We start from the raw sequence: 21056 nt of genomic DNA, 5'->3' as shown, positions 1-21056 counted from the left end.
AGACAAAATTGCTTTAAAAGCACTCTCAACCCCACACAAATGAAGAAAGCAGTAATCCATGCTGACATAAATAAGGCCACAGATCAATGCTCAGTGAGACTTTTTGCATGAGTGAAGACTACTCATGTGAATAAGATTTTTCATGATTGGGGCTTAAGTGAGCCCAAATCGTCTTTGATTTCAATGGGGCTAGGATTTCACCCAATGAGAACTTTGCTGTTGCTTCAGCAGGGCTAGAATTTCACCACTTGTCTTGCCTGGAATGCACATTTGTCCTAGAGGTAAAGATATCTTCTGAAAAATTAATCTCTTCCTTCAACATGTTCAAATGTTATTAGTTTATAAATAACTTTGGAAAATGAGTGTGGTATGGATGATCATATCTCTGTATTTTGTAAATATATATTAATTTTACAGTTCCCATATATGAAACTGACTAAATAAACAGCCAAGGAGGAATTTTCAAGAGTTCTCAGCACTGGCTTAACTCTGTGCTCTCATTGAAGTCAATGGGCGTTTTAACATTGGCCTAGCTCTGCTCCCACTGGAATCAATGCTGAGAACTTTGGAAAAATCCCATCCCAAGTTGATTCATTTTTCCCAAGCCCCACATTTGGTATAAAGAATTTTTCCACTGTAGTTCTTAAACATGGAGATCATGAAGTAGAAGAGTTCAAAACTAAAAGCAGACATCCTGATACATTTCTAATGCCTTTCTTCCTGTGTCTGAAAGACCTTTACACTTTTGGGCGCACACAGTTGGAGAATAAAGATTTCCAGGTAGCCATCACCGCTATATATCTTACCAGTTACATCCAGTTGTACTGTAAAGGAGGCTTCTCCAGCACGATTGGAGGCTACACATTCATATGTCCCTGCATCAGAGCCTCTGACCACTTCAAAAATGAGTGAGTAAAAGCCCTTTTCAGACACTATCATTTTATGAAAGTCATCTGGGTGGACCAACCTTCCATTTAAATACCATACCAGATCTGGAGCTGGTAGCCCACTGACCTGTGAAGCAAGAAAAATACAAAAAACCCACAACCATGAACAAACAATCTTAAACCATTATGGTACTGTAGTTATTAATGTTTAAATCTAAAACCATCTGTGCCCCTCCACTACAGAAAGTTTCATTAGTTTAGAGGACCAAGCCAGGATTCTACCCTTGGAAGTTCCAGCCAGGACTGGTTTTCTTTGTAAATTATGAAGTTTATAGAGTAGTCTAGTGGATTTGGAGACATGAACTTTAGTTATGAGGCAATGGAGTCTGCTCACAGAAACCTGTGTCGTTCCTAATGACCTGTGAAGTCCCATTTCAAACAGTGGGGTTCGTTGTGGGTGTGCATTCACAGGGGCAAGCCTACCATTTTATCTCAGAAGTCTCTGAGAGGGCCCTCAATAAGGCCACATTTTGAACCAGTTTTATCATAATTAAATACAATGCTATAGTAATGGAATCTACTCAACTGCAACTACTTAATCTCTAACTATCTTGAAGATTAAGAACTGCCTTTCATACTGAGGGGTCAGAGGTCATGTCAAACTCCGAGAAAGTTACTTCACATTCCTCTACTTGATGCCTCTTCCAGTTTTACATTTACAGAATCAGAAAAAAACAAGTTAGGATCAGCATAAAAAGCATTTACATTAAAAATTGCCTACAACACAAGAGCTAACTTTTCTTACCATAATGTAATAGAGGAGTTATTAGAAGAACTTTGTGGAAGTATAATTGTTATGCACATTTCACTTTAAATGTATTTAATAAAAGGTTTCAACTATTTCCCCCCCCCCAAATAACCTTTTCTGTGAGCAGCTGCCTTCTATGCTCAGTCAAGGTGACATTTCTAGCTTCAAAGGGGACTTTTTAAGTGCTCTTAAGTGGCAGGCAGGTAGGCCCCAATTCAGGAGTCTATTTGCATTTGACACAATTAAGCACCTGGTTACATCCCATTGAAGTCAATTAGGGCCCCTATCCAGCAAAGCATTTAAGCACCTGCTTACGTGCCTTCCTGAATTAGGACCCTAATTTGTGGCAGTAGCATTTAAAAAGTCCTCTTGCAGGATGGCCGTTCATATATTTACAGAGCATACTCAGCGTTAGCCACTATCTCATAAATCCTAGTATGAGCAGGAAGATATGGCTAGTCAGTCAAATTTCAGGTTTTCCAGGACTAATGAGAAGTTTGCAAAACTTCTCTCATTACTAAAATTTGTAAAGCTGTTTGGAATGGATACTGTACTTGAAGAGCCAGTAATATTGGACAGGTAGCACTCCAGTTCATAAGGACAGAGGTCTCTGAGCTGCAGTGACACCTATATGTATTGCATATAGTAATTACCAACAGACAAATTAGTTTTAATTGTACTGAAAGATTGTATGAACATCTGTCTTACTTTGAAGTCAATCCTGCAAAATCGTCCCTCTTCAACAGTCATTTTGTCTTCAGGCACTTGGACAAAACGTGGTTGAAAAAACTTCTCCTGGATTGAGCCATGCTCCTTCCACTCCCCTCTTGAGGATGGTCTGCTCCTATAATGTGCACATTTATAGTTACTTACAACAAGGTATACACATGATCACGGACATGTTACCTTTATTAAAAAAACACTTTAAAAGGGACTCTGGCTATATTAATAGATCCAAGAATGTTGTTATCCCTCCAAAGACAAAACAATAGGGTTCTCCTCTCTCTCCCCCCCTCCCCCCAATGTCTATTTAGTGAATATGGTCGCCAACCAGCTATCTGACTAGCTTAGACTGTGTTGAATAGAAGAGCCAATATACATGCTTCACATAAAAAAGCAGCTATCTTTGGCCTCAGGTCTCAAAGCATTTGCAGCATGCCCAAAGATTCTTGCATCATATCCCATACCCGACAGTTATGCATTACATCACTACACAGAGGTGTATGATGTACTTTCTAGAATCCCTAGCCTATTATTTGGCTTGACGTATGTGGGTTACCAACCTACCTTTGAAGTTACTCCAATAACTGAAATAACTGTCACCTTGATTATTCTACAAACTGAAGTTTAACTAAACTTTTATGCTGATGCCTCTGAAAGGAAGTGAATGTAGCTAATTTAATAGCGCTCTTGCGCATACACACAATGTGGATCAGAACTCGCATCTCATAGAAACATTGAGAGGGGATGTTGTAACAAAAGTAGCTGCGTATAGATTCAAAGAATACCTGTTTTGTGGCGTAGGAACCTGTAGTCTTGTGTTTTCTGAATTCTGCTGCTTGGAAAAGAGGGGGAAAAAAATCATCAAAATAGGTTAGCAATGCAGAATTTATCAAGAGGTTGAACTGAAAACATGTTGAATAAAGAGCAGTTTGCCTTTCAAAAGCCAATTGTTGCAAGCACTTTAGGAGTCTTTATTATAAAATATAAAGAGACGGACATCATGAGTCAAAACACTTACTTATTTTCATCCCAGAGTTCTGCCTTGGCTAGGAACAAATGCTACTAATAGTTTGGAACAGCTTTCCGTCACTTTGCACAGGTGACTAGTGCAGTCATTTCCTTTAGCTGAAAGTCTTTTGGCAAACCTATAACCTCTGTTAGAGGGGATTATTCCCACTGGAATATTTGAAATGGGAGCTAGGTACAGGCTGTCCTTCAGTAAAGCAGGAATAGAAATGAAGTCACTTTGATATGGTACTAGCAAGAACGCTTTGTTGTGCCTGCTCACAAATGAGCCAATGCCCATGAACACGTGTTCAGCTGGAAAATACTTTCCTTGCTAGATCACAGCACCAGCTAAGCTTTCTGATAAGTCCCCATCAAGTTATTAGAAAAGTACCAGTACCCAGGATTGGCTTCTACTAGGACTTCTTTATTTTAGGGTTCTGAGGAACAGATACAATGGCGTTTAATACCAGCAAGTCAGAGAATTTCCACCATTTTAGCTGTGGAGCCAGTTAAATATAGGAACGACAATATAGAAAGCTCTCCTAGGTATTTTAGTGCCCATCACAGTAGTAGTCAAGCAGTAAGACATTGATCTTGCACAGTGCTAAGTTTGTTAGTGGGTTACTCACAGCTTAACATTAAGCCTGTGCTTAACTGTTTTACTAGATTGGGCTACACTGGTCAATACTGTGCAGGACTGAACCCTATATCCACACTCCATGCCCACTGGTTACAAATGCAAGTGTCCTCCTTTAATATGACTATGCTCATTTAAGATTCAGCTGTAAAGCATCAGTTTGTCCACAGTTTCTACAGACTGGCCGAAGTAGTAAAACAAAGATTCGTGGTTGGATGGGTCACTGATAGGGGCATTTTGAGAACAATTTGAAGCAACACATGAAATATCACCAAATTTGCTGTCATGACTCAACTTCCCCTGTCTGCTCTTTGTAGAGCATGCCCCAGACGGCTGCTGTAACCTGCTTCTTCTCTACAACTATTGGGTGGGGGAATTAGCTTTATTACAAACATCTCATTTCTTCCCAAGCGTTTGAGCTTATGGTTTTTACTCTGCATTGAAGTCTATAGAAGTTTTGCAATTGGACTCCTAATCATCAATTTTCTCTAGTGAAATGGATATTTCAGCTGATATATTGCAGGTTATCCTAGTAACATACAGCAGAAGGCAATCCTTGGAAACTGGGATGGTTTCTCCGGGGTATGCAGATCCCTGGTGCCACACCATAGCCTTTTCTAGTAATCTGCACCAGAGAAATACTGAAGGTAGTGTCTTATTGACCTGTTCTGTATGGTATAGCAGCCAATGGATATTGTTTGGGGCAAGCAGACAAATCCAAAAATCAGATATGCTTTTTTAGCATCTTAGCTATATGTCCCCTGTTATCTGCAGTGCCCAATACAGGATCAACTTCTATAGTAGTTTTTTACACATTCTTCTATCTTCCCCTTCGGTTTTATTTCATGAGTTTTCTTCCTCCTTGTATTAACCTTGTATCCAATGTCATCCTAGCAGCTAGCATTAATTATTCATCTTTTGGACAGGATGTTTTAAAAAAAAAAAAAAAAAATCCAAAACCCAGATGCTGACTTCTTGTGGTCATGTCACTATTCATAACACTAGTTAATCCCTATGTCCTAGCCAAGTTCTAACTCAGGAAGTTACATACGACTTACCTGAATCCCCCTGCCATTTAAATTGATTATTGTATTAGTCATCACTCCTGTCCTAAACAATCATGCAATGTTGCTGTGAAACAGCTGTTGTGTTCCTCCCAGAGATGGAATTCTTATATATCCCAACCTGACAGTTGATATAAGGGTTAAAGCCCAGATTCACCAAGGTCTATAGGCACCTAACTCCCATGGGGAGTTAAGCACCTAAATATCTCTGACTGGGCCTTAGTTAATATGCATATAGTGCTTTGAAATCCTCAGATGGAGGAGGCTATACAGAAGTTTATCAGAGTAGGTATCTTGATTTTTCCTTTTTTGTACTCCACAAAGAGACCTATTCCCCTACCCCATTCCAATACAAGTGACTGAAAATTTAGACAGACAATGGACACTAGTTTTGGACAATTTTCATTTACCTGTGAGTTCTGCAAATTTTCTTCATTTTGAGTTACAAGCACAGAAGCAGCATTTTCTGGTCCAAGCAGCCTGCGAGCCATTCTCTCTTCATAGGTTAGCCGCTGAAAGCAGGGCGGGAGAGCAATTCTGGTTAAAAGGGGATTTACTATCACTTGAGTTTTAGTTACAATTTCAGGTTACCCACAGTCAAGTTAGGGCACATTAATATGCCAAAAATTCAAGGAGCTGCTGAAAGGAAAGTGTGGCTGCAGCATGCCTGTGGCTGTTCCAAAGGATCTGATGTCTTGGAATCTGCTGAGCTCACTCTCAATTGTATATAGCACCCAAACACGTCTAGGTTTAAACAGTCTTTTCATCAAGGCCTTGGAAATGTCATCTCTGGCCTCCCGTTCTTGCAGAGAACCTTCAAGAGGAGAATGGCCAGGGATGATTAATAACGAACACTGATGACACTAACTGGGAGATCAGAACAAGCTTCCAGGGTCTCCTTACATTAGCCCTAGGAGGCCTTTCCAAGTCCACCAGCTGTGCATCTCTTTCAGGCACTAACTGTGTGGTAGGTGCTAAACCTACACAACAAAAAAAAACCACCCATCCACCCTGTGAAGTGCTGTGTACTCTCTCTTGAGCAAGAGTAAATATTAACTGGGTAAGGACTAAATTCTTTCACAGTAGGAGCAGACAGACTTTGACACTGATGCACTTGCACCCAATTTGCACTGGGGTAAGTAAAAGCAGAATTTGGTTTGAACTTTGATAGCGTTTTTCCCCCCAGTTCAGAAGCCGCATTAAAATAGATGTTCGGTCCATGACTGGCTGCTAGACAGTAATGGTAATGCAGGTGTCAAGCTGTGCAATGTTCGTACTCAGTCAGATGAAATGCTGCAAGATGCACTTCTGATAAGGAACATTCTTAGGTCAGATTGGGCCAAGATTTAGTTTCTCTCTCTCTCTCCCCAAATAGATTTGTAATTTATATTCTAGACATACATGGCCTGCTCTCCCTCCCATTGAAGTTAATGGTAAAACGTCTATTGACTTCAGTGAAAGCAGCATCCAGCCCTTACCTGCTAAGCTTTTACCAAATCTCAGACCAATAGGAATGTTTCCACAACACGTTAGAGCCAGCTCACTACAGGTTGGCTTGCTTCTGCCTTGGTGACACTGCACTTGGAGAGCGGATTTTTTTTTTTTTTTTTAAAACCCTCTACAATTTGGATTTCATGGCCCAGGAGACCAGCATTTTGAGCCTCCTGAACTTAGGCAAATGTGTGCCTGGGGTAAAGAGACTTTTTACTAGGGTTACCATATGTCCGTATTTTCCTGGACATGTCTGGCTTTTTAGTTCTTAAATCACCGTCCAGGAGGAATTTTTAAATATCTAAAAACGTCTGGGAAAATACGGACGTATGGTAACCCTAGATGGGAGCTGCTGGAGCCGCAGAACGGGGCTTGCAGGCAGCATGCAGAGAGCCCTCCCCCCCGACCCTAAGAGCCAGAGGGACCTGCCGGGGGGGCGAGGTGGGGAGTCCCGGTGGTGCTTACCTGGGTCGGTTCCTGGGAGCATCCAGCAGGTCCCTCTGGCTCCTAGGGTCGGGTCGGGGGGTTCTGGGGCGGAGGGCTCTCTGCCTGCTGCTGGTGCCTGCAAGCACCGCCCCCACAGCTCTGATTGGGCAGGAGGGAGCTTGCTGCACCGGCTCCCTGCAAGCCCGGCTCCGGCAGCTCCCATTGGTGTTTTTCCCGGCCAATGGGAGCCACGGAGCTCGCGCTTGTGGTGGGCATAGCACATGGAGACCCCTTGGCTGCCCCTAATCCTAGGAGCCGAGAGACCTGCAGCAGGAGGGGTGAGTAGTTGAGCCGGGGGGGGGGGGGGGGGGAGAGGGGAGGGAGGGTGAGAGGCGAGCGAGCCAGTGACTGGCTGGCAGGCGGGCGGGTGAGGAGGCAAGTGGCAGGCGGGTGAGGAGGCAAGGGGCAGGCAGGGAGCCAGCAGTAGGCGGGGGTGTGTGTGAAAAGGCCAGCGGCGGGCAGCAGGGGTTGAAGAGGCGAGCAGCGAGGAAGCCAGCAGTGGGTGGGTGGGTGGGCGGGGGTGAGAAGGCAAGAAGCAGCGAGCCAGCGGGGGTTCTTGGGGTGGGCATGGGGGTTTCTGACAGGGGAGTGAGGAGGTGAGTGGTGGGTGGGGGACTGAGGAGGGATGCAGCAAGCCAGCGGCGGGCCAAGGGGGGAGGACGGGTGTGGTGGCGGGGCCAAGCAGGGAGGGGGTGGGACCTGGGGCAGAGTGGGGATGGAGCATGGGAGGAGTGGGGGTGTACTGTGGGCAGGGCCGACACCCCCCGTAGAGTGTCCTTTTTTTTGAATGTTCGAATATGGTAACCCTACTTTTTACAGAAAATGGTTTCCCTTTGAAATAGATACCCGGACGTTTGTGTTCTGGCAAACTAATTTTCTTTAACAATTCAGTTTCTTTTTAGTAAGCTAATACAAAGCACTGTGGGACGCTGTTAGATGCCCTCTAAAAAGGGCTTTAGGGAAGATTGTGACAAGACAGCAGCCACTTATCAGACGGCAATTGGTCACTTTTACTTATCAGTGTTACTAATTAAACATGACTGACTAGAATGATAAACTACAGCTGTAAACCAGGATAAACACACTCATGCAAAATTCTAAACCTAACGTTCCCTGGGGCTTCTGGTCGATTGTGGCCATTGCGGTTATGACTGAAGTAGTTCTGGCCCCTCTTCTACAAACAGTTGCTTTCTAGGGGCTGGCAAAGACGGAAACCAACATGTGATTAATTAAAGCACTTGGATACAAGTCTCTGAATTGCTAGAAGTCTTCTAATGAAATTCAGAGTAAGTGGATTCTTTGCACTAAGAGGTTCTCTCTTACCTGGTTGCCATTATGAAGAAGGTTGTCTTTGCCTCGCAGTTTCCTTTCCAGGTCTTGAATGAGGGCTTCTTTTGTTCCTTGTATCTCTCGATCTGAGGTCTTATATGTTGGCTTGGTGCTAGCTTGTTTGGTATACATTGGCTTTGAGTAACTACTTTAGACAAGAGACAGACAGAAAGTCACTCCTTTGAGCTAGCCTAGGTACGAGTTAGGACTGCATAAAATCTAGGTAGAGAATAGATATAAATATTCAAATTTATATTTGCCCTTTGTTGGCTATAACATTGGCTATGAATCAGTTTGTAAACTACTTGGGACAGGTAAACGGCTATACATGCCAAGTATTGTTACTGAGACACAGAGTTCAGGGAAATGGGCCTGCACTAGGCCACGTTACCTGGTAGACAGCACAAGTACCAGACATGCATAGGTCACCCTTATCACCTGAACCACTGTAAGCAAGGCCTTTATCCCCTTCCTGCCCCTTAAAAGCCACCGGGGCCCCAAAGCTCCCTCCGTCTACCTGGGCAGAAGGGGGGCAAAAAGCAGATAGAGACGCAGGCAGGCAGCGCAGCAGGGATGAGGATTAGGCACACCGGTCATTGCACGCTCACCCCTCTCTGCAGTTGGAGCAGAGGGCCGTCTGCGAGTTCCCAAGGGGCTGGAGTTGTATGGCTCAGAAATAGTAATAGAGGGGATAAAGGGTTTTTTTTTTTTTTGAGGGGGAAGGGAGGTATGGAGGGAAGAGAGGGCAACCATTCTCCTCTGCTTGCCATGGGGCCCACCAGCCATGAATGGATGTCAGTGGGGATAAGAGCAGGATTAACAGGTGCAGGGGCCGCTCAGCAGCTTTTACTCCACAGCCCTGGGGGACCAGAGACAGGACATTGTAGGGTTGGGAGAAGATCGATCCTTGGACTATGCAGGTTTACTTCTCCATGCGCCCCCTACCTCCAGCTGAAGGAAGGATTAAGAAGCAGAGGTTTGCATCATGTAGTTCCCCTCTGTTCCCCTCCCAGGGGTTTTGGAGGAAAGTCTGAAATAACCCCAAATATCAACTCCAAGAAAGGGTTAAAAACCTAACTTTGTATATTTCCAAAGGGAGGGGAGAAAACAAATTCACACAAGTATGGTATCTTCCCTCCACTCATCACATCTTCCTTCCCCAGGCCTTAGTAGGAACTTGGGCCATTCTTTTCTTGGGCTAAATTTGATACCCAACCATAGTCTGGGTTGCATGAGAGGGCTCAGAGATGGTGTCAGTTATGGCCAAGTTTGTGTGTGTGGGAAGGACTATATGATTATATTCCACCTAGTTATATGGTGGATGTGGTCTTGGTGCATTTTTACCACAACTCTTTCTGTAGGGTAACTCCACAGCTGGACAAGTGTTTTGGGGGAAAAATCTGCATCTAGTGATCCTTCGAGTGACAACCAGATGAACAAGTGTGCACACACAGAGATGTGGTTGTGCCTTTCGTTTGAGTTCTCACTACCCAGGGTAGTATTACTTGGGTAAAACATTACGGTTCAGGGATACAGTACCCAAGGCTATGCAAAGCAGTCTCTGTCCCTTTTGGGAACATAACCTGCAAACTTCACTGAGGTGGGGTTTACCAACCTCCTTTGGGTAAGGCTGCCCCATGAGTGAGGATTGCAGGGTCAGACTTTGGTAAAGGCTGAGATGATTTACATAGGCAATGTCCTTGTCTGGTCATTTCTTGCTAGAAGGCTTGGGTAGTGTATAGGAATAGGGTAGCATCCCTTGGAATAGTTTTGTGAGCTCGCTGGTGGTGCTTTAGTTGTAGAAGCAGCCAGAATACAAGCAGAGCAGCAGTGTAAGTTGTAGCAGAGCCGTGTATCTTCTAACATGGTATTTGGACCCCATCATGCCCCTATGTTTCCTTCATATTATGTTTGTTCCATAAAGAGCAAGAGTCCCAACAGGTTATTTACAGTGCATACTAGACCAAATGCCCTTCTTCCTCCACTGAGTACTTCCTAGTGGTCAGAGCAGGGGAAGTGGAACCAGGATTTCGGATCCCTTCCTGATGCTTGACTATTTTGAAATAACTGTATGACCTTGGCAAGTTACTCAGTCTCCGTGTTCCTCAGTTTACCCACCTGTAAAATTATCGGGATAATAACGCTCCCCTGTCTCATGGGGTATTGAATTGACTTAATATTTGTAAAGCATTTAGAGTTCCAGAGACAGATGACATAGTGGAGCTGCAAAGTATTCTGTTGTATAATTGTGGTTGTCACAGGCATGTATCTAATTATCACACATACTACTTCTAGTTCTGTTCCGGAGAAGTATGGGGCTAGATAGAATGACACCTAACCTAATTAATATTACCAGCCCTTTATCAATCACACCACAGTTGTGGTACAAGGAAGCTGGTAGCCTTTTAGTTTTCACGAATACGAGCATTTAATCCAACTTTATGCCCAAAATAGCAAACAAAACACACTCCCCTCCATTATCCTCAATGCAGTTGGCTAGGGCACATTCTTCCCTTGCTCTTCATATGAGCTCCCAGTGAGGTCACGGAGTGTTTTTCCATAGACCTCAAAATGGCACTGAATCTGTGTGACACACATCAGGGAGGAGACGCTGGTCCTTGGTTTCAAGGGATAGAACTTTGAGAAGCTCTCAAGTCACTTACACCTCAGAATCATTGAAATGGGATTCCTGAAAACTGTTACCATGGGTCAGTTTCTCAATCTCTGGATACATAAAGTGAGAGGGACTCAGGGGATACCTTAGTGTTTTGCTATGAAACATTAAAGCTCCTGCATGGGAGCGCTCTCACAAGGAGCTCTTTTCATACAGGATTCCTGTTTTCTGAAATTGAATGAAATCAGAGAATAATGTAATGTAGGCAATTTAAGATGAGTGCTCAACCCTTGCTTTGGCTGCCCTTATGGAATTGGTTTCCACCATAACAACAAAGTAGACTGCTCATCACCAGTCTGGTATACAGATATAGGTCTGTAACGTAGAACTACATCGCTCAGGGTGTGAAAAATCCACACCCCTTAACGACATAGTTATACCAACCTCCCTCCCACACCCCGTGTAGACCTCGCCGACACAGCTACTGTCTCTCAGGGCAGTGGATTAACTGCACTGACAGGAGAGCTCTCTCCCATCAGCTTAGAGCATATTCACTAAAGTGCTACGGCGACGCAGCTTCGCTGATGCAGCATTTTAAGTGTAGACTTACTCTTGTGCTAACAAATGAATGCACAGTGGAGGGGTATGTAAAGAATTTGCAGTTTAGTTTCTAATTTACAAATACTTCTCCCAGCCAGACACCATGGGCCCATGCCTGTGCGAGTAAAGCAATTAGGATTAGGAGCCAATGGGAGTTTAGTCATTGGCTTCCTTGGGACCAGGATTTCACCCAATATATGGACATGGCTTGGTCAAAACTTGGAGCGGCACAAAACCCACACACAACCAATTCAAAGCATGGGAAAGTTAGAAGCCTGGATATACTTACTTAGATTCCACAGTAGAAGGAGCTTGGCTATTATAATCAGACTGCGAGGGCAACACTGAGCAGAGGAATGCTGCAGGGGACTGGTTATGCATGGATGAAAGCCTTTGCCCAGATGAGGAAGCAGCAGGAGACGGTGCAGATGCAGGTGTGATGGGAAATGCAGATTCCTTATGGGAGCTATGGGAAGACGAGGAGAGAAAGATTGGGGAGCTCAGCGATGAAGATGAAGAAAACTTCTGCTCGCTAGCATTACGAGGCTGGATTAGAATTGATGACTGTTTGGTCTGACTGCTTGAAAATGCAGATGTCTTGGGTCCCGGAGGCTGCAGTTTCCCTTGACACGTATTCTGAGACTGGATAAAATGTTTTGGACGCTCGTAGTTAAACATGCTTGGTTGGTACACAGAGGACCTGGATGGGAGATTACTGACACTCATAGGGGAGGTTTCGTAATTGTCCTGGCTTTTTGTAGGTGACAGTGGGCTTTGGGTTGGTGGCTGGTAAAAATTAGATGATAGGCCACAAAAACTTTCTTGGCTAGGTTCCTGGGTAGAATGGAATCCCTACCTCGATGGAAAGGGGCTGTCTTGATGTGGATTATTCCTTTAGGAAGACAATACAAATAACATAAATTGTACGTTACAATTTGAGTTGTAAGTATTGTGTAGAGAGCAGTCACTCAGATGCATGAGCATCATGCTCTTTGGATTGATTATTAAATATTAATAGATCAATAAACCATGTCTGAAGATTCTATTTTTAGCCATTCTAGAGCTATATGAACAATACATTTCTGATTATCATATGGAGTTCTACCCCCCACTCAACCTTAGCTTGTTGCTCACCACAGGTGTCTGCTCTGGAACGGCACGGTAAGTTCTGTCACAAAGTAATAGAGTTGCAATGATCACCTTGAAAACATGAATCAAGCATGACCTGACGGTGCTGCCTGCCTGAATCTGCAGGCATCCTGAAGTGATCGCTCTAACTGCCACAGTCAGCTCAATCAAGGAACTGTGGTCTATATAATTCTGCACCCAGGAATCTAGCATTTTTCCAGTATACCACAGAATTCAGTATTTTGGCCATGGAATTCATCAATTCACTACACTGCTAGTGAAGCATGAACTGGGGTCTGTATCAGATTACTAGAGTTTTCTTAACTCTAGTAGATTAATTCTTTTGTTTTATTAAAAAAAAAATCTTATCTCAGAATTGTCATTATAGGACTATAGCTATAGTCCTCATTTTAATGTCACTAAATTAAGTTTTCCATACTTTGTATAATGCCTTATTGGAGACCAAAAATCAAATAATTTCTGAGCTCAAATTTTATGACCAATTCAGATTAGGTGTGTAAATATGAAGCCTAGTGAAGGGAAGTGTGTATTTCAGCCTTTTGCATGTAATAGCAGTTCACCTTGTTGAAGTAATCTGCTGAGATTTGTTAGTGAGCATTAATACTGAAGTTGCTGTGAGTGAATGCTAATTGAAAGCATGGCTGTTGTGAATGATGTTTGTCTTGCCAGATAGCACACAGACAGTACTGATTAAGGCAGAATGTATAGCTAGATAAAGCACTGCTATAAGATACAGTAGGGCAAACAAACTTGGAAGGGGCTTGATTATATTGCATCTGTAAATTGTAGATGTCTAAACTATACCTCTTATCAGTTATAAAGAAGCAAGTTTCATAAAAGTGAACCAAGCAAGTCGCTGGATTGTAAAAGCTATTCTTAAATAGAGAACTATAAATCTACACACGTTACATGTGCTGGAAAAAATTGCAGTCTTGTCCAACAGAGATCAGCTGTTTTGCTGCTCTTTATACACACACACACACACACACACACACACACACACACGTGTATTCCTTTCCTAGGAGAGCCCAAAGAAGGGTTCCATGAGGTCATAAATTCCCCTGGGGAAGAGATCATATTCTTAAGACATCTCTCCTGTTTTAAACAAGAGGTAAACCTTCTATTTCCTAGTGCTCTTTATCAGTGTAGTTGTAAATTAACCATAAGAGAACAGGAATTCTCATTAAAAAAAGTCCCTAACTTTTCCCTTTCGCACATTCTTGGAATGTGAAACTAATTTCTAGATCATGTCTAAACTGTTTTCTTGTTCACCAGTGCAACAAACTCAGTTAAAAACCAAGAATTCAGCCATTTTTACTGTAATATTTTACAGACCCATTTTATCCACTATCCATTTACAATCCCTCCCCCCCCCCAAAAAAAACTCCCAATACTGTACATAATTAATTATGTAAAGACACATCTATTTAGTAAGGTCTATCCTAAACCTTCTCTTGTAATATGACTATACTTTACATTTCAGATCCAGTACATTTTCCTTACAAGTAATTCTGAGTTCACATCACAAGACTTGTTTTTCTCAACGTTTTCCAGATGAACTTGCAAACTACAGTACAAACACTATGCATTTGACTGAGCAATGTTATTCAGTGCATCACTTTTTTTTTTCTTTAATACAGATCAGACAGTGCTGCTAATCAGAGATCTCAAATAAAAGTGACAGGTGAAAAAAATACTTACCTACAGAAGTTGTCACCTGGGCTTTAACCAATATTTTGCGGAAGGGATAGTCATTCCCTGACACGGACTGTAATCATAGTAGCACTCTGCTTAGTATTATAAGACCAAGGACTTTTATCTGCTGCCAGATAATGACATCTGATGTACTCCCTTGTCCACCTAGCTATGCAAGCATATCAAAATAAGAGTCCCCAGCCTAAACCCTATCATTTGCACTTCAGTTAGGTTTAATGGAAGAAGCCCAGTTCTTTTCAGATGGCTGTGTTGCAAGTGGTCGTGTGTCTTCGCGGTGTGCTTATCAGTGATCTACATCATATAGTACTAACACAGGTTAATACATCTACATAGCCACTTGTTTGGGGTTTTTTTTTTTTTCCATCTCAGTACAATTTTCTGAGAAAGGGGAACTGTAAAGACTTGGATACTTCACAGGCTCTGCACCAGGCTGCCCAATCCTGCTGCTTGCTCTAGCCTCTTGCATGGGTGTAAAACGGCAGCGTTTCTTCCAGCTGAATAAGGACCAGTGCTGATGGGCTGTGATTGGAATTTCCCTCCAGGGGGCTTTGAGGATGGGGTGGGTAGGACAGCCTCAGGGGTCTGACACTGCCCAGCAGGCTGAGGGTGGATACCAAGGCGATAGGAGACTTGTAAATATCTAGCACTGCTGCAATGGGGTGTGTGGGGGGGAGATAAATGATTCTTTTGCCTTGTCTAGCTGAGCAGCCGCTTTATGCAGAGGGAACCCCTCCCCCTCCCGGACAAGCTGAGGGACTCTAATTCTGAAAGAGAGAACAGAAGCAGTAGTAGTGCAAGGGCTCGGATTTCAGTTCTGCCAATCTAGTCACAGCCCTCCTTTGTTCCAGCACCTCCCTAGCATGCAATGTTCTTCCCTCTTCACCGCTGAAAACTCAGCGTGCCCAAGCGCCTGTTGTTAAACACACTGCAGTGCTGAGAAACAGCATAGTACAGATCTACACACACACACACTGAGGGGATGGGCACTGGGGAGCTCCTCCAACTGGGGGTATGCTTTCATCCAGCTGGGCTGTAAAAGGAGTGATTTACAAACTCTGCAAAGCACAGCAAGCCTTAGTTACAACAGCTGTGTGAGGTAGACAAGTAGGTTTCATTACCTCATTTTTCAGGAGGGAGGATCTGTGACATTGTCTGCACCAGCAGTTTTTGGACACCTTATTCTATTATGCCCTTTCCTCAGTTCTCCCCACATCAGCTCTACAGAAGGCATTTTTATTATCATGTTGTCTAACCCAGTGGTTCTCAAGGAGGGGCATGTCTTGTGCCCCTGAAGGGACACAGAGGTCTTGAATTCTTCCAGGCCGATACGTCAACTCATCTAGATATTTACCTAGTTTTACAACAGGCTACATAAAAAGCACTAGCAAAGTCAGTACAAACTAAAATTTCATACAGACAATGACTTGTTTATACTGGTCTATATACTGTATACTGACATAAGTACAATATTTATATTCCAGTTGATTTATTTTATGATTATATGGTAAAAATGAGAAAGCAAGCAATTTTTCAGTAATAGTTTGCTGTGACACTTTTGTATTTTTATGTCTGAGTTTGTAAGCAAATAGTTTAAGTGAGGTGAAACTTGGGGGTACACAAGACAAATCAGACTCCTGAAAGGGTGCAGTAGTCTGAAAAGTCTGCATACCACTGGTCTAACCCTACTCAGAGGGCATTTGAAATCACACAGTGGTAAAAATACCTGTGTCTGGTCAACACAAGTTCTTGGACCATAACGAGTCCCAGTTGATCTACAATGGTGGAGACTGAAAATCCCGTTGACAAGGCCATTGAAGTTAAGTGATATATACTCAAGGGCAGGTAGCAAGACCGCTTGAGAAGCAGTTAGAACTTGAGAGTTCCTTGCTTAGCCCACTAGACAACATTGCCCACTTTTAAAAGAAGAATTGCTATACCACCTATTGTTGCTTTCTCAATTAAATGCTCTGTGTTATTTAGCTGTGTCACTAACCTGCCAGAGTCCAGGTGTGGCCAATTCTTTATACTATAATAGTTGTGTTCAGCTAAAAGGAACTGTGATTGCAAGCTCCTGTATAGAAACCCAGCTTCCCTTTCTCAGTGGTCTGCCTGAGTGACTATAGAGTGAGGAACAACTAAACACAAAGATTTTCTCTGGTGTTTACGGACTCATGAAACAGCACAATTTAGCAAACTTACACCTCTGTTCATTTAATTGACTGCAATTTATTGAATTACATCACTGTAGAACCAGTGCTAGTTTAAAGGTGCGCAGAACCATAAGCCAGATCTATGCAATACAAAATATAGGGTTGGTTTAAATAGCTACCCATTAGCTCAGTGTTTCTCAACAACTGGTCCGTGGACTAGCACCGGTCCCTGAGATTTCCCTGACACTATTTAGGAAGGTAGCAAGCCAGTCCCTGGTATCAAAAAGGTTGAGAAACTGAATTAGCACACACAGTGCCTTGATTCGGCATTGAGCTCTGCAAGGGTGTGTAAGTCAGCTGTCTGCATGAGAACAATGAGGAGTCTGGTGGCACCTTAAAGACTAACAGATTTATTTGGGCATAAGCATCTGAAGAAGTGGGGTTTTTACCCATGAAAGCTTATGCCCAAATAAATCTGTTAGTCTTTAAAGTGCCACTGGACTCCTTGTTTTTGTGGATACAGACTAACACAGCTGCCCCTCTGATACTTGTCTGCATGAGAGTGCATGTGGTCAATTCTTAACCATTAGCCCAATCCTGTAAATACACATATGCTTAAGTTTACTATTATGAGTTATCCCATCAAAACCAATGGGATTACTCATGGTAGTAAAATTAACTATGGAAGTGTTTGCAGGATCAGGGCTTTAGATAGGATAGGGGTACAGATAGATCAGACTAGGCAACTCCCCACCAAATCAGGAATTGACAATGCAACAGATGGACATGGGGGGCTCACAACCCTAACAGTGTGTCACTCTAACCTGGATGGATCGTATCTACCCCTGCCAGAGACCAGAGTGCTCTGTCTTTCTTTTATTTACACGTTAGCAACACTTTTATAGCTTGTCCTGCTAATATAGTGTCAGTGGATTTATGTCTACAGATGTACAGCAATATAAAATGCATCTAACCTTTAGATTTCCCTCCTAATCACTTTTTTGTTGTCTTTTTGGCACTAAGAAAAGGAGCAAGCTTAAAGGTGCATTCACACCTAAAGCTCATTTTTAAATGATCCCTCTGTTGGGTGAACAAATTCTTCATCGCAGGTGTTAATTATGTGCTAATTTACTTAAATTCCTCGTGATGAGAGTGATTATGGAAGGAAATGTGCTGCAGCTAAAACCAAGATTCCACACTTGTAAATAGTAACTGTTGTGCACTAAGAGAGAGTAAAGACAATTGTAGTGTGATCATCAGACTTGTAGAAAGTTGTGAGAGTGTTAAAGGTCACATTCTGTACTTAGATAGGCAGGATGGGCTCCCATTGACTTCAATAAGAGTCTAGCACGCTTATCTCAGAACAGAATTTGGTTGTAAGGCATCAATTTAAAAGCAGCTTTGTATATCTAAGAGGCTGCCAAATACAGCTAGGAGTGGGTTGGGAGAAGTGGAAGGAATGCAGAAGGTGGAAATCAAAGGTAGGAAGTGGTTTAAAAGAACCGTTAATTCATTTTTTTTTTAGGAGGGACACAGTCTATCCAATACAAACTATGAATTTTTAAGCTTGTAACTAACAGCTAAGGTTTCCCTAAACAAAGAACATTAGAGAAGGCCTGTCTCTTCAGTTTAATTTGTATATTTGATTGCACCTAGTTTGCGTCTAGTCAGTTTCTGAGGATCTTTACACAGCAGCAGGGAGGGGGAAAAAATAGAAAGATGTTCTTGTAAAGACAGAAACTGACCAATAGACTTAAGACCAGGTCTAGTGCCTCAAACCTCTTATTTTAAATGAACTAGATTTGACAGTGTCCTCTTAACACTCAGCAGTTTGTTTGTTTTCATGCTTTTTCCCCTGGGGAGCAGAGAAGAGGAAGCTAGTAAGCTTGGAGGCGTAAAGGCTTCAGAAGATAGCTGGCAGCTAGTGGTTTTTTTCTAGCAATTATTTATTGTTGTGTTTTTTTTTTTTTTGGTAGGAGTGACTGTATTGCTAACTGGTAGTTCTGAGAAGAGCAAGCACATGGAATTGTCCGCCCCGTTCCTTCTAGGAATGGGCTTGCATTCTGCCATTACACCTGTCTCCACCTTCTCTTTCTGGTAAGTCTCCACAGACACTGTTGCTTCCATGTATTTAAGTCTGTTTCTACAACTTTATAGCCTATATCCCAAGGGGGCTGGCTACCATGTATCAAGTCATTAGGGGCGTGACCCTACAAACACTTGAAGATAGCTAGTTTTATGGGTGTCAGTGGTAGTATTCAGAGACTTGAGTAGGACATGTGGTCATGTTTCCAGGATCATGCCCAAAGCACCGGATTTTTAAAGGTATTTAGATGTCCAAAGATACAAATAGGAGCCTAGTGGGATTTTCAGAAGTGGCATGGGGAAGATGGGGGAGGGGGCGGCTATCTTTAGGCACCTAAATGCCTTTAAAAATCAGGCCCAAAGCCACTGCCATTCCAGTGAGAGACTTCATTGGTGCTGCAATTCTAGACATCGGTTGGCTTATGTGAAATAAGACAGGCTTTTAAACTAGATCTCACTTTGGTTGCATTTTATGTAACATTTTATAAAAAGTCTCTATCAGAATTTATAAATCAAATAAACCAGAACTCTTAAAAAAAAAATCTAAATAATACTCACTTCCCCAGGGATTAGTTAGAACAAAGCCAAAAGAGAGACTGCACAGAATTGAACTTTTTACTGGAAATGTTGAAGTCCAAACTTCCTACCTCCTGTGACCAGTCTGGAAAGAGGATGGAGAAACTGACTTGTCTCCTTGGGCTAAGATAGAAAATGTCTCCCTCTTAGAAATAAGCGGGACAGTGAAAGCTTTATAGGGACTTCCCTGTCTGGTGGTGTCAGATAGTTGGTTGTAACAGCCTGCCTTGATTTGAAATCATCCACATGTAAAAAGTACAAGTAACACACTATTAGATATGCCCCCCTGCCCTGTTGCTGCTAGACTCTCTCCTCTTTTAGGTGTTCAGAATAGTTGTAGGAGCCTGAGTTGACCACACAACATAGTAGTCACATGTCTGGGTTTAGTTTCTCATATTTGATGGCTTCAGTAATTAAGGCACATTCACAACTCGGAGAAGACTGCAGGAACTGCCTCTTCATATCTTACAAAGCTGAATTCTGTCAAGGTATATTGTAATCAAGCTGATTTATCTAGGGCCGCCAAGCTGACTTCAATTACGGCTCTGATTCTGCCATAAGCGGATCTCAATAGGTGGAGACCCATTGATGTTATGGGGACAGGAATCTGCCTGTGTGGAGTTGATTGCATGTTCAGGCCTCAGTTAACTAATTCATTGGCCATGGTTGATGAGTGGATCCAAATATAATCTGTTACCCAGTACAAATTGCTCTGTCACAGAACCAGTTATGCATGACGTGAAGGTATAATGCAGTGTTGGCATTCAGCTGACCAAGTGAGAGGCACAAGCTTGTCTTCTCATCGTGAAAAGTGCCGGGGAACCTTCATGTACTATCCAGACTTAGACCCACCATAACTAGCCCTGCTTGAGAGCTGCCCAGTGAAAATAAGTGTCATTACAGAGTTGCTCATGGCTAGGACAGGATTGCAAAGAAAAGTAACAAAGTCCAGCTTGTTCTTTTTCTCTGGGACAGCATTGCAACAAATCTGTGGCCACTGGGACTTCACAGTTGTCACCATGCGGTGAGCTATGGCCAATGAGAGCTCTGTGGAGCCAACAGATTAGAATGCTGAGTCTCCTACTCCAAAAAGCACAGGGTCCTACCAGAGCAAGTAATGCTTCGTTCTGTTGGAGGAACTGCATGAGCTGTTGACAGTAGAGGGGCTATGACACATGATGGAACTGTTCTGGTTGTATCCTGTAGAGCAGCTACTCAGTGCTTAGCATTTATTTATTTAGCACATCTCCTCTTCAAAGTGCTTTACGAACGCTAATTGAAACAAGACCCCCCCAAGTGTGATCTCCAATGTACAGAGGGGGAAACTGAGGCACACAGGTGCTGTGACTTGCCCAAGACTACTGATGGAGTTGGTGTCAGAGCTGTGATTAGAAATTGGGAGTGCTTGGCTCCCTGCCTCATGCTCTGCTCTAGAGGCAGAGGGGTTTCCTAGTGGAAATCTTAATTAAGGTTAGATTTGTAAAGGTGTTTAGGCACCTAAAAATGGCTGGGAACTCTTGAAAATCCAATTAGGCATCTATCTGCATCTCTGTATGCCTCTAAATACCTTTAAAAATCTGGTCCTTACTTTTTCGTGGCCAGATTTTCAAAAGCATTTAGCATCCTGCCGCTCCCCTTGAGAATATTTGGGAGCTGTTGAATGCTGAACGCTCTTGAAAACCTGAGCCTGAATTTTGAGTGTTGAGCTCTTTTTAAAATGTGGGCCCAGCGTG

At 42.9% G+C, this 21056-nt stretch overlaps 2 protein-coding genes across 5 annotated transcripts in view; both read right to left on the bottom strand.

Annotated features, from left to right (window-relative positions):
• The window catches only part of PKD2L2 (polycystin 2 like 2, transient receptor potential cation channel), a 32464-nt gene extending 31771 nt beyond the window's left edge, over positions 1-693 (bottom strand). The window contains exon 1 of the mRNA XM_026659328.1: positions 612-693. Coding sequence (XP_026515113.1) covers positions 612-693 — 82 coding nt within the window. The remainder of the gene's footprint in view (positions 1-611) is intronic.
• MYOT (myotilin) lies at positions 11-14867 on the bottom strand. 4 transcript variants are annotated; one of them, XM_024202108.3, is made up of 8 exons: positions 14498-14855; positions 12504-12539; positions 11937-12113; positions 8428-8581; positions 5538-5639; positions 3204-3250; positions 2404-2539; positions 11-1014 (listed from the first exon to the last, which is right to left on the bottom strand). In XM_024202108.3, exons 3-8 carry the CDS (start codon positions 12026-12028, stop codon positions 706-708), a joined length of 840 nt encoding a protein of 279 aa, XP_024057876.1. In that variant the 5' UTR covers positions 12029-12113; positions 12504-12539; positions 14498-14855; the 3' UTR covers positions 11-705. The 4 variants fall into 4 exon arrangements, with proteins under 4 accessions (XP_024057876.1, XP_024057873.1, XP_024057872.1 ...); XM_024202105.3 differs by having other exon boundaries at positions 8428-8578; positions 11937-12539; positions 14498-14867; XM_024202104.3 differs by having other exon boundaries at positions 11937-12539; positions 14498-14862.
• Between the last annotated feature and the right edge of the window lie 6189 nt (positions 14868-21056).

The sequence above is a fragment of the Terrapene carolina genome, unplaced genomic scaffold (genome assembly GCF_002925995.2).
Source record: "Terrapene carolina triunguis isolate 2854851 unplaced genomic scaffold, T_m_triunguis-2.0 Scaffold629, whole genome shotgun sequence".
Classification (NCBI taxonomy): Eukaryota; Metazoa; Chordata; order Testudines; family Emydidae; genus Terrapene; species Terrapene triunguis.
This window is presented reverse-complemented; position numbering and strand designations above follow the sequence as displayed.